Source organism: Penicillium lagena (genome assembly GCF_028827675.1).
Source record: "Penicillium lagena strain IBT 129212 chromosome Unknown utg000006l_segment0_segment0, whole genome shotgun sequence".
NCBI classification, from domain to species: domain Eukaryota; kingdom Fungi; phylum Ascomycota; class Eurotiomycetes; order Eurotiales; family Aspergillaceae; genus Penicillium; species Penicillium lagena.
Window position 1 is genome coordinate 123,003 of NW_026623227.1, and position 12,913 is coordinate 135,915.

General features: G+C 52.3%; 4 protein-coding genes across 4 annotated transcripts; 2 read left to right on the plus strand and 2 right to left on the minus strand.

Annotated features, from left to right (window-relative positions):
• Window positions 1-376: 376 nt before the first annotated feature.
• N7510_008196 (putative ubiquitin conjugating enzyme) lies at window positions 377-4,204 on the minus strand (the record flags this gene model as incomplete). The annotated part of the gene is made up of 3 exons (XM_056980121.1): window positions 377-3,645; window positions 3,698-4,041; window positions 4,086-4,204. 3 exons carry the CDS (start codon window positions 4,202-4,204, stop codon window positions 377-379), a joined length of 3,732 nt encoding a protein of 1,243 aa, XP_056830330.1.
• Window positions 4,205-5,021: 817 nt separating this feature from the next.
• N7510_008197 (fungal specific transcription factor domain-containing protein) lies at window positions 5,022-7,522 on the plus strand (the record flags this gene model as incomplete). The annotated part of the gene is made up of 7 exons (XM_056980122.1): window positions 5,022-5,290; window positions 5,339-5,530; window positions 5,588-5,726; window positions 5,780-6,228; window positions 6,288-6,843; window positions 6,936-7,045; window positions 7,105-7,522. 7 exons carry the CDS (start codon window positions 5,022-5,024, stop codon window positions 7,520-7,522), a joined length of 2,133 nt encoding a protein of 710 aa, XP_056830331.1.
• A 206-nt stretch (window positions 7,523-7,728) lies between these two features.
• Window positions 7,729-9,067, minus strand: N7510_008198 (TauD/TfdA family dioxygenase; the record flags this gene model as incomplete). Its single annotated transcript, XM_056980123.1, has 5 exons — window positions 7,729-7,833; window positions 7,944-8,388; window positions 8,440-8,705; window positions 8,772-8,896; window positions 8,962-9,067. 5 exons carry the CDS (start codon window positions 9,065-9,067, stop codon window positions 7,729-7,731), a joined length of 1,047 nt encoding a protein of 348 aa, XP_056830332.1.
• A 1,325-nt stretch (window positions 9,068-10,392) lies between these two features.
• N7510_008199 (putative MFS transporter) lies at window positions 10,393-12,010 on the plus strand (the record flags this gene model as incomplete). The annotated part of the gene is made up of 2 exons (XM_056980124.1): window positions 10,393-11,006; window positions 11,056-12,010. 2 exons carry the CDS (start codon window positions 10,393-10,395, stop codon window positions 12,008-12,010), a joined length of 1,569 nt encoding a protein of 522 aa, XP_056830333.1.
• Window positions 12,011-12,913: the final 903 nt, after the last annotated feature.

Sequence of the window (12,913 nt, forward strand, 5' to 3'; positions counted from 1 at the left end):
AGAGGGCTTTCCGGAGACGTATGGACAACTTTTTGATGATGAATGACATCTAGAAATGCTTCTTAGGCACCATAGAAACTATGAAATGACGTTTGACTTCCTTTGTTGGACTGCGGATTAGATTCTAATTCTTTTGTTCTCTTTCCAAGACCTGATGGCCCGGGCGTTCCCCCGGGTACGTGAGGATGACATCGAGATGCAATGCTCGGGATCGTCCTCCACCGTTTCACCATCAAGTACTGCCTACATTTTTCTGCAAATGACACCGAAAAGAAATTGCAGTTTCATTTTGCGACGTTTACCAAGTCAGTAATTGTAGAGTTTCTAACGCCATGTGACTAGTCCGGATTCATGCGGATCCTCCTCGAGCCAGAACTCACGCCCAAGAAAGCCGCCGGATCCCTTCAGGAACCCGCCAACCGTGTCTCAAGCACGCTCTTTGGTAGGCCTCAATAGCTTCACCGACCTTGTAATCCTGCTGCGGACTTGGAGCTAAACGTGCCGGGAAGGGCTCCAGATTGGTCATCGCCATTCGTACCTGCAGTAGTACGCTTTCAATGGACGCCGTTGGCAGCCAGCCAGAATCAGTTAGTAGCTCCATACACATGGCTCCCCCGGCCGTAACATGGCCCCCGCCTCCCGCAGCAAATCCTCGAAAGCGTGGGCGGATCACCCGGGCAAATGGAGGGGCCATGGGGAATTGGGGAGGGAATCGAAGTTCCAGGACAATGCTTTTTAAGCCCAGGGCCTTCAGGTCCTCTGCCAGGGGAAGGGCGGGATCAAATGAGTGTAGTTCCACTATCCATTGATACACCGTGGAGATCAGATTGGGATCGACGTACCATCCGAGCTCGTGGAGAGGCTCTCGCTGTTGGACCTTCAAAGTGGCCTGGAAGTGCTGTTGCAGGACCTTGGTAGCGGAGGAAGTGGCATATTCGGGCATTGAAAGAAGCGACAAAGATTCGCCCTTGAGCGTGCCTGGAACAAAGTCTGTCTTGAGAGATTGATCCTGTGCAGGGTGAACATCCAGATTCGAGCCAGTCCTCGGATCGCTTTCAGTTGTGCAGTCCTCGATCTCGGAAAGGAAAATGCGCTCGTCATCAGATGCGGTTGCGACGCTAGTATCATCGTCCAATCTACCGTCCACGTTCAGCGTAGAGGACTGGTTTGACGAAGAGGGTTTACGCCTTTTTCTTCCTGTACGATCCGGTGAGCTTCTTTTTGTCTTTGCATTCTTTGCAAGACTCGCAAGATGGCTTGGCTGGCCTCGTTTTCCCAGAATGGAAAGAGGGATAACAACTGCCCGGCGGGCGGGATCCATCGCCTGGTACTTTGGGTCCTGCTTATACACCTGGGTGGGTGCAGCTTGAAGGCCCGATTCGGCTCTACATTTGACAAAGAGGTATCTGGGTTGGATCCAGTCCAGAAAATTCACCACGTAATGGGGGTTGGTACACCTGAATTTCTGAGGAGCGTTGACCACTTCGTTAAGTGAGATGGCCGCATGGATCTTCAGTTTGCTCCCAGGCCACATGCCGCCCGGGCCATGCCGCTGACAGTAACCTATCGAGGTATTGAAATCTCGGGATAGGTAAACGCCATCGCCACAAGCCCGACCGTTCGCAACGGTGTCAAAATTCAGTCCCTCACGCAAGATGCTGTGCCAGTTGAACAGAGGACTGCCATGCCACGCGAAAAGGGTAGGGTATTGGGGGTTAGCAGTTAGAGAAACCGTGTCGACAGCATCGATGAAGCGTTGCTCCTTGTCTGGGGCACCTTGGGCAAGTCGAAACTGAACAAACCCATCCATGCCCGACACGAGATGCTCAGGACGGTCATTGTCTTGCATGATGTATGACCGGTTGGATGCGACGATCCAACGCAAGAGCCCCAATGCGGCCGGGGATATCACTCCTGTCCATGACGAGAGCAGCCGACCATTGCTGTATGGACCCAGGAAGGCTTTCATCTGGTCGACATCAGGAAGGGTGTCAAGAACGATCTGCATTGTCTTTTGCTTTTCACAAGGGTTCAAGTCATCAAAGTTCTGGTCGTAGACGAAGAAGAACACCGACTCTCCAGCTGATCGGTGCGAGAGTTCCTTGGGCGACAGTTGTACTCCGGGCGAACTGGGGGATGATAGATAGATGTGAGGGGAAGATTCACCAAGGCGTTCAACCCGACCATGCCAAATGGCTGCGGCATCGCCTTCGGTTTTCGCTGCCGGAAATATCACAGCAATCCAATCGCCGATTCTGAGAGGGACCTTTTTATCCGGAAGAAGCTCCATTTGAGCGGCGTGAAAGCGAGCGGTGTATTGGCCGGCTGGAGGCGATTGGTTTTCCAAGGTGGCAATAAGATTCGAAAACTGGATTCTGATGCAGTCTGACACGGGCACACGAAGCCCAAGACCAGTTGGGAAATCTCTAAGCCTGCCCGACGATGCTCTAGCGTAGGTCAAACTGACAAGCATATCAACGACGTACGGTTGGGAGCGAACCTCGTGCTCTAGGTTTGGTCCCATGCCCAGCGTCATGTACTGGTAGAGACAGAGACCATTTGAGCAGACATAGGGCTTGAGGGCTTCAAAGTTATCTCTTGTCTTGCAGTGGCAAACAAGGCAGAACTCTGTGCACTTGACAAAGTGACGAAGTGCAAACTGCATTGCGAGCAGTGGTAATGAGAGTCTTGAGCCATCAGGATCGGCATCGACCATATGGTCAGCGGCAAGAAAGGTGGGAGCGGAAGCTGCCCACGTTTCTTCCTCATAGTCTTCGTCTGATGCCGTGTTGGTGTCGTCGAGGATCTTGCCTTGACTCCGTTGGAAGGATACTTCGGCTCCGGTCCAAGAATAGCCATACTTCAAACGAAGCCGTACGATATCCAGAAATCGATCATTGAGAAGACTATTGAGTGCTCCGCCAATGAAAAGGCTCCGGATGCCATGGCTCACCTTTTTGCTGTTTGTTTGCGGCCCTTCGTGACCAGTAGTTGTCGTGGCCTGACAGGCCTTCCTCGCATGCTCGAGAGATGGTTTGTAGGAGTTGCAAAGCCCGACATGGATTTGAACAACATAGCTCTTGGCATTGGCTCCATCATCGAGGATTCTTTTCAGATTCATGTATCGCGATGGATAACGGATGAGCATGACCAAATACTCGGAGGGGTGGACATCCCAGGTCTGCATGACCTCCTCCGAGAGGCCGAGATGAGCAATGCGGCAAGACACGGAGACGATCACGCAGCCGGTGATATCATCGAGGCATCCGACCCTGAATCCAGCGGCTTTTGCGGCCTGAAGATCTCGGCGCAGCGTGGTTCGCAGTTCCGTCTTGTCATGGACCGGAAGAGAAAAGCTCGGGTCGAAATCAGCGTCGGACTCATATTCGTCGGACTCATATTCGTCGTCCTCCTCGAACGCTTCCTCAGCACTATCCTGGCGGTCGGGATCATCTGGCATCGCCGTGGCCGGCGGATCACGATCGTGGATCACATGGTTAACAATGTCATCGATACGGCGCAGCATATGGTGGACCGACGAGCCCGTAAAGTTAGTGCGAGCCAAGGAGTCCATCACCGCTTCACTGACATTATCGGATGTCGAGAAGATGAAATAGCTGTGGTCGCGCGGATAATCGTGGGAGTCTGTTAGTCCTGGTCAGATATACGTGGCGCTCAGCCCCGGGGATTGGCTTACCGGATATGATGACTTGAAAATCGACTTGCATGTGGGAAGAAGTGAAAGTGAAAAGGATGGACTCATCATCATCGCCGGCTCTAACACGGCTCAAGTGAGGGAAAAGTTGAGGAGGCGTGGCTTGGTTGAGGTCATTTCGGAAATCTTTTCGAGGCATGGTGGTGATATTCTCGATATCAGTCGCTGGGTGTGACAAGACAAGCAGTGAAATGGGCGGCCTGACGAGGAAGAGATAAGATGCTGATGGGGGAACGATTGATGAAGCAAGCCGGGAAGTCGAGGATGTCAACAAGACGACAGCGGTCAGGTAGACACCAACGCGACGGTATCTACCGTCCAACCCGCTGCCTCATTTAGCGCTCGCCAGATTTCAGCACGGGGGAAGTACCGGCGGAAGTTGGAGCTGTTGTGTTCTTGATGGACGACGGAGAAAGGTCGCCCGTTCAGGTCCAGCATCGTGGGGAGAAAGCCTTGGGGGTCCACGTGATGAGGCTCTTTCCCAGGCATGGCAGTACCTATGCAGGATGGACGATGCTTCATATAGGTCGGTACCTATAAGATTAAATACATTTAATTATGGCAGTGATTATCATCGACATCTGGTCGTCTCCCTACAGTGGATCCGGACTCCCGCCGTGGAGTAAACCCTAAGCTGATAGAGAGAGCCAATCTGCCTCGCGTACCTGGAGACTAAGTTACGGACTTGCGTACTCTTAATAATAACACGGAGCCTCACTTGATCCCACCCACCACTGGCACCCCACATTTTCTTGTCCGCTCCAGCGATTCCGTCATCCGGTCCACAGATCCCGCCATTGACCAGCCCAGGCCGACCGCCCGCTCAGTGCTGCCGACCACCCGGGTCTACACGCCTCCCTCATCCATGCTTCCAAGATTGCACCATCTCAACGAATTAATAACAGAATATCTGATCCCCATGGGCCTGGATAATCCAAAGCCATCCCGCTCACGATTTGGTGAGTGGCTCACTGGGTCGCGATCGGCCATCTCCAGGCTAACATGTGTTGATAGGCTGTCGCACCTGTCGTGCCCGTAAAGTAAGATTCCAGCACCTCCTCCTGCCCAGATCTGGGGTCCTAAGGCATGGAATTTGTTACCGCAGGTTAAATGTGATGAGCGACCGGGCGAATGTGGGAATTGTGTCAGACTGCGCTTGGTCTGCTCGGGCTACCCGACCTCGCTGCCGACGGCGCGAGTACTGGGGGAGATGACGGACCGAATCGACAAGTCGAAACGAAAACGAACCTATCGTTCTTGTACGGCTTGTCGCTCGTCAAAAACAAAATGTTCCGGCGAACGGCCAATGTGCCGTCGCTGTCAGGACAAGGAGCTACAGTGCAACTACGCCGAGTCCTCGCAGCCCACCTGGGTCCAGCGGATAGAGGAAATTGAAAAGGCCAATAACGAGTCTCCCCCTATACCCACTTCAGTCCACGGGGTTTCGCCGGGAAACCCAGTCTCGATTGCTGCATCGCAGCCGGTTGACCAACACCCTCACGATTCGCGCAATCCGCCTTCACGCGAATCCATCGCGGTGAAAAGCGTTCAACCATCATTGTCGTCCCTCGAATGGTACGGCTCATGGAGTTGTCGATATGACATTCTGCTGATACAGAACAGGCTGACCGCTCGACATCTGCCCACTTCATGGAAAATAGGCCTTTTGGTAGAGGAATATTTTAACAATATCCACCCTCTACGCTGTTTTGCTTTTATTCATAAACCATCCTTCCTTCGGCGCTTAGACGGGGAGCTCTCCATCAACTATCAGACCCACGCCTTGTTGCACATCATCTGTGCCCTGGGTGCTCAGTAAGACCATGAGTGACTTGGTTGGAAGGGTACAGTCGCTGACAATATTTGCAACAGGTTCTATGCACTTGCCTACAGTGAAACGGTGGCACATCTCCCGTCAAAGTTCGTCCTGCTTGCAGGCGGCGAATGGGCTAGGATCTCACAGCGACTGATCCTGGAGGCTATAGACACGGTCACTATCGAGAACCTAATGGTCAGTACATTTCAGAACATTTTATCCCGGGGTGTTGTCTAAATAATTGCTAGGCTGCGGTTCTGGTTCATGACTATGCAATCCGGATGGGCAACTTTGCCAACGCATTCATGCTGAGTGGGCTCATCACTCGCATGACGCAAGCCCTTCAAATCAACCTGGAATATAATACAGACCTGCTTTGTCAGGATGCTGAAACCGGTCTATCGGTTACAGACAAAGAGTCTCGTCGACGATTGATGTGGAGTTGCTACGTGATGGACGCTCTCGTGGGGAGTGGGGTTGACCAGCTTACGCTGGTGGAAGAACGAGATATGAAAATCCAGCTGCCCTGCAACGAACGAAATTTTCTCCAGCAACGGCCATGTCTTACGGAAACATTAGAGCCTGGAAATTGGTTGAAATTCATTCCTGGGGAATTGGACACGGACACCATTCTGCCTAACATGGGCATTATGGCCTATTTTATTCGGCACATATCCATTCGCAAAAGAGTTTTGAGGTATGTCATGCTCCTTTCAAGTTACTTGATGATCTGCAATATTCATAACTGTTATTTAGGTACATCAAACACCTCGGCGACGCCAAGGTTCCGTGGGACCCGGACTCGGAATTCGCGATGCTAGATGCGGATTGCCGCGCATGGTACGAGTCTCTTCCAGCCAGTCTACGATTTATGCCAGATGCAATCTATATTAGAAAAGACTCCTCTCAGCTGGGGGCTCTCTGCGTTCTACATTGTGCCCATTACCAAACAATGTGCGATCTGTATCGCCTAGGAGCTCCCGCCCTTTACAAACTTCGGGCTGCTTTTGATTTCCCACCAGAGCAACGGGAATTCCTCCGTCATTTGCAGCAAGTTCTTTTTGACGCAGCAAGGACGCTGGCGTCAATCATTGGCGAGACCATGCGTCACGACTCCCGGATGCTGGCGGATTCGTGGCTGCCAACTATTGCTTACGACAGTTGTCGGATCATGGTCTACCACTTGACTCAAATCCTGGATCCTCGAATCGAGAGTACCAGAGTAATGATGAGAGAAACAGTCCCATTACTGCAAAGCAACATAACAGCTCTGAAAGTGATGGGAAACGTGAGCGGTATCGCGGACTCGCTGGTATGTTCTCACGTTGCATTTGCAATCTCTACTTTGTTTAAGCTTGGGGTTGTGGGAGATATAATTTAACATCAGATTATCTGTCACGATAGTGTTCAGCAGCAGAAATGATGCTCAACAGATCCAGGATTGAATCCGAAGCGATCACACAGAATATCGTTCCCGATGACCCATACCCGGCCCAAGAGGGAGATGAACCAAGGTACGAGGACATATGACATGTTGAGAAATATCTGAGCACTTGCTGAGTGTTGAATCTAGCGAAAGCCTCCCCGGCACTCCAGTTCAAAGTGCTCCAGACTACGTGCTCAATCCGTTATCAATATTTCGGATGGCACGCAAGTCTATCCCGGAGCGACATGCGCCTGAAAAGGCAGCCACTTCATCCGCACCCAACAGTGCGCTCCCGGAGTCTAATGCTGATCCGGATCATCCACTCGAAGGTTCCATCGCAGGCGGATGTCGGCGAAGCATCTCGAATGAGCCTGAATTTGGTCAAGCAAGTCTTGAAGAGCTCCAGACTCTCTTCATGTCGGATCTGGGATGGGCATGGCAGCCTGCTGAAACTGCAGTTGGATCGGGCATCGAGGCAGCTGGTCTGCTTCCGTGGGCGGGAGGATATCAGGTCACCCAGGGGGAGCCATGGCTACCGGTATTCCCATTTGCACAGCAGGACTAAATATATTGCAGTTTGCGAAGCCCAACCATGGTGTTCGATGGAGTCCAGGCATGGCCATGACCGTTTGGATGCGGGAACTTTTCGAGCTACTGGTGTGGATTCTACATTATATTGAAGTTTTATGATGGTATTATTTGTTTAATAAAATTTGCCCGGCAGATTGGCCATATTCAACTCGTACATTTGTCATGCCATTATTGGAGGCCTTACTCGGCATCCAAAGGACACACAGGCGGCGTGTCATTGACCTGGATGCCACCACGCTTCTTCTCCAGGCTGTCGCTGTATGGCAGCTTCCAGCCACCTTCGGACTCTGGCGCAGACAGCCAGAGTCTCATCAGATGTCGGCGTCGGGCCGGTCGGCCATTCTCATCTACGGCACCCGGGGGTGATCTGTGTACGCCGTTCGGGCATGAAATACCTGAGAGTTGCTCAAGAATTGGATGTCGCCAGGTGCAAGGATCATGTGGAGGGCCAATTCACCACAGGTCTTCTCAAAAACCTCCATAGCATACTTCTGCTTCTCGGACAAGGGCGGGATGCATGCATTAGGCCCAGAGTTGAAGCGGGCAAGTGATGTCACGTTCATAGGGTCAAAACGTGCATAGACACGAGGGTTCGAGCTTCGATCATTCTCGAGATAGAAGATACTGCCTCGAATCCAGCCTTCTTCGCCCTCGCTCACCTCGCCCTTGCGATCGAAGTACCAGTTGGGCTCACACAATGTTTGAACGACGTCAGGATGTCTTTCCTGCAGCACGTTGAAAAGGTGGTGCGTGGACGCAATATCTGATTCGCCTCCCGACATGGATTTCGCAATGCAGAGAAGGCCAACAATGTCCGACCCGTCTGTGTGGAAGTATTGCCTGGTTGCTGTTCAGCATCAAGGTTTCTGTTAAACTCAAGTCTTTACATACCGAGCATTTGTACGGTAGATGCGCACTCTGTCCGACTTGGTCGGATCCTCTCCCAAATCTTTGACATGGCCAAGAACATGGCCCTTCCCATTTTGGCTCACAAAGTACCCGAGATAGGTACCCAGGCCCATGTATGCAGTGGCGCTTTTTTGAAGGTCCCATTCCACGACGGGAAGACCACGGAACAACCAGAAGCCTTTTCCGTCTAGCAGATCCTTTCGCAGCTCTTCTAGCCGGTTCGAGAATTTGGGAAGCGGAAAGTTACTCTGCGGGATTCTCATTTAGTGTTTCAATCCCAAATCACAAGGCGCAAGAGGGCCCAGGAATCATACCTTGGTGATCCCAGTCAGAGGCGTGCCATTATTGATGAAAGTATCAGCCGCTACACTGATTTCTGCAATTTCGTCGGCGCTGAATTCATGAGTCCAGAGCTCGGGGTTGTTGCGATAGTCTTCGGCTTTCCACACCGTAGGTCCCGTCTGCACCTTGGGAAATTCGGAGTACGGGCGAACTTGAGAATACACGGGGGCTGTTGTCCTGTGGTCTTGAGACCATCTGGGAAGATGGACCGCTTGACACCAGTCGAGGAAGGCTGCGGGGCATCCGTATCGATTAGTCCGGGCGCCATATTTGCAGTATGCGCAATGAGCAACTTGAAATAACCCTGGGTGTCTTTATATAAAGGCGTTAAGATCGCTTGTAGAATGAACTGGAAAGCAAACACACGAGGGGCTATGGCCTTGATATAGGTGTCTTAATTCTCGATCAAGAGTGTTTTGCCCCGCATCGGGTTGTCGGATCGATCGGGTGCGGACTGTCGGGCCATGAGGGGATCAACATGACACGCAACTGGGAGCTAAAATGATGAATTCTGGGGCCAAGTTCAAGGCTTAGCGCTATATGGCTGGTCGAAATGGATGACAGACCGAACCTAGCTATGCCATGTCGCCTACTGGACGCGCACTTAGCTGCTCAGGTCCGTTGGCTTGTTCTCGGTCCCTTGTGAAAAATACGCCTGAGCTCAGGAGTGGAAAGGGCACTCATCACACAGATAGTGTGATACTGTCACCAACAACGGTAACTCGCAGCGTGTTCTCTTACTGGAATCTCTGGTATAACTACAACGCGGTGCCCTGGTCTTCGGTTGTCAGCCGCGCGCCTCCGATTGCCACGAGAGGGTAATCCAGATGCCGACAAGATCAGTTCTAGGCAGTTGATTGGTCTCTAAGTAGATTGGTAGATGAATTGCTATCCCAGCTCTGGCTGAGAGATCACCAGGGAAATAAATGACGTCAGGCCCAAAACGGGCACCACAATCGATCGGTTCTTGCCAGTACTCCTGAAGGTCAACACGCGCTGTGGAATCCGATCATCGCAGAAGACAAAGACACGGTCATCCGGCGCGTTTCATGGGATTTGATTTAAACAGGACATCGACTAATCAAGACCAGGGAGTTCAATTATCCCGTTAAAATGACCCCGGTCAGCGGTTTCTGGGTTTCGATATATATCTTCAAGGTCACCCTGGGCTAATCAACCCACCACTGGCACTAGAAGGCCCCAACTACTTATGATATGCCCTGGATTATAGGCTCGTTTTGTTTTTGGTCGGAGATACTGTCAACCGTGACCACGAATAGTACAACCCCTTTTTACAGAAACCTTCATTGCGACTTAGTCACGAACCTCTAGCTTCCAACCTTAATTCCTTCCCCCACGCCCATGATCAGTCTCGGTTTCCCTCGGCGGTTGCCTCTGACGATGATGGACACTGCAATTACGCGATCAGGAATGAGACCCGGGGGTGCACCAAACCCGGTCCGGCTAGATTCGTGGGGGAAATGCGGAGGCGGAAGCCGTGGGGGAGGGGCGTCGTGGGGGTCGTCTGTGATGCCTACATTAAAGCTGCTGTGCTTCCCGCGGCTCCCTTCTTCTTCCAACCGGACGCCCGCCATGTTCAAACCAGACGTTGTTCACGACGAAACCCCGAATCTGCCCAAAGATGTGCCCGTCGAGCCGGGCGTCCAGCGGGTCCCCTTGACGGACGAGGACAGCAAGCGCATTCGGCGCAAGACGGATCAGACCATTCTGGTCGTGTTGATTTGGGTCTATTTCCTGCAAATTTTGGACAAGTCCGTGCTGGGCTACGGTGCGACCTTTGGCTTGCAGGAGGACACGGGGCTCACGGGCAACCAATACTCGTTAGTCGGGTCTATCGCCCCCATCGCCCAGTTGGCCTGGCAGCCCTTCTCCTCGTTTCTGATCGTCAAGGTACCGCACAAGATCTTGATGCCCGTGCTATGCCTTGGATGGGGTATTGCTCAGACGTGCATGGCCGTGTGCCACAACTTTGGCTCTCTGATGGCTACACGTTTCTTCCTAGGGCTGTTCGAGGCAGGATGCTTGCCTTTATTTAGCATCATCACCAGCCAGTGGTACCGCCGTGCAGAACAACCTTTGCGAATTGCCGCCTGGTACAGCACTAATGGACTGGCAACGATCATCGCGGCCGCTCTATCCTACGGCCTGGGACACATCCATTCCGACCTGTTGAGGCCCTGGCAAATGTACGTGCTGCATTCTGGAAAGGTGGAAGATTATCTCACGCGACTATAGCATCTTTCTTTTTGTGGGCTTGGTGACCGTTGTGTCCGCCCCATTTGTCTACTGGCGCCTGGATAATGATATCATGTCGGCCCGGTTCTTCACGGAAGAGGAGAAAAGCCAGGCCAGGGAGCGTCTGCGAGCCAACCAGACCGGAACCGGAAACCGCGAGTTCAAACCCAGCCATATCTTGGAGGCGGTATTGGAACCCAAGACCTATCTCTGGATTGGGATGGCGATGCTCCTTAACATCGGTGCCAGCGTCACGAATACCTTCGGCCCGCTTATCCTGGACGGGTTGGGATACGATGCGTACACCACCAGTTTATTGAACATGCCATTTGGGGCATTACAGTTCATCATCATCTTGCTGGCGAGTTATCTGGCACAGGCTGCCCGGCTGAAGGGGGTCATTCTGGCCGCTTTTATGCTGCCTGTAGTGGCCGGCCTGGCCATCTTGTACGCGATTTCCCGGACCAAGTCGGTGCAGGGCGCCTTGCTGGCGGGTTACTACCTGCTGGCGTTCCTCTTCGGAGGTAACCCGCTGATCGTGACGTGGATCGTCGGAAACACGGCTGGAAGCACGAAGACATCCGTTGCCATGAGTTTGTACAATGCTGCTTCTTCGGCAGGAAATATCGTTGGCCCGCTACTGTTCAGCAAGAAGGACGCGCCTACGTACCACCCGGGCCTGCGTGCCTGCCTGGGCATTTTCTGCGCGCTGGCCGCCATCGTCCTCATCCAATGGGCTAACCTGGTCTTTTTGAATCAACAGCAGGCCCGCCGCCGCGTCCGGAATGGCAAGAAAGCAGTGATGGTGGACCATTCCATGCAAAACCATTATCACGAAATCGAGGAGGGTAATATGGAGGACGACGAGACTGGGCACGAGACCGCCAATGTAGGCAATAACGCGTTCCTGGATCTTACCGACCGACAGAATGATGAATTTGTGTATATCTATTGAGCAGCTACTTACCAGAAATGAACTTAACGACGAGCGTGGCATTGACACGGCAAGTGGTGCATTTTTTTTTTTTCCATCTTAGTCTCTCGAGTCCCACTGCCCTACCGTTTTCTTTTTTGGGCTGTGCAACATTCGACCAAGTGGCATATGTTTATGAGATCTCGTGGACTCCTGCAACCATGGGAGAACAACCATCACACTATGCACCTTATCTCGGAGACAATCCGTGGCTTTTGCCTTTCGAAACTCGAAAATAAGAAACCAGAACAAAACACGTCTCCAACAACAACATCCTTGTCCGCGCAAATAGTCCTGTAGGGCCGTCTGAACCAAAACCTGCAGACGGACCGGAGGCCAGGATCAAGGATTATTGCCAAGCGAGGGTGCTGAAGCGAACACCCCCATAAACGCCGCTAGACGCCTCTTCGTGATTGGCATGCCCATCTTCAGCGGCGCATGTTTTTTATTTTGCTGGCTGACGCACATCGCGGGCCGTGCGCCACCCCCGAGCAGCCAGCCGCCATAGGGGCCTGAGGGTAAAGTGATCATGTCAAGCTCTATGAACCTTCTAGGAAAGGAGAATGGAGCGATATAGCCATGGTAACTGAGCCGCGAACTAATGGTGAACAGAGATATTTTTGATTCAAATTGGCATGTCAAGACCGTATTCCCAAACGTCCTAGAGCTGGGACTTCATACTCTCGACACGACTTGCGTTCGGAGTCGGACTCCGTCGTCTGGGACTGGTCTAGTTCTAACAGAAACCGTCTCAGCCTATGACCCTTAGATGGGTCTCGTGGCGATCGATCTGGACCGCAAAAAAACGGCAGATGTTGTGGCAAGTAAAGCAGGAACCGTCTTGACTCACATGGCGGGTTTCTGGTTTGACTGAGTGCTTAAATT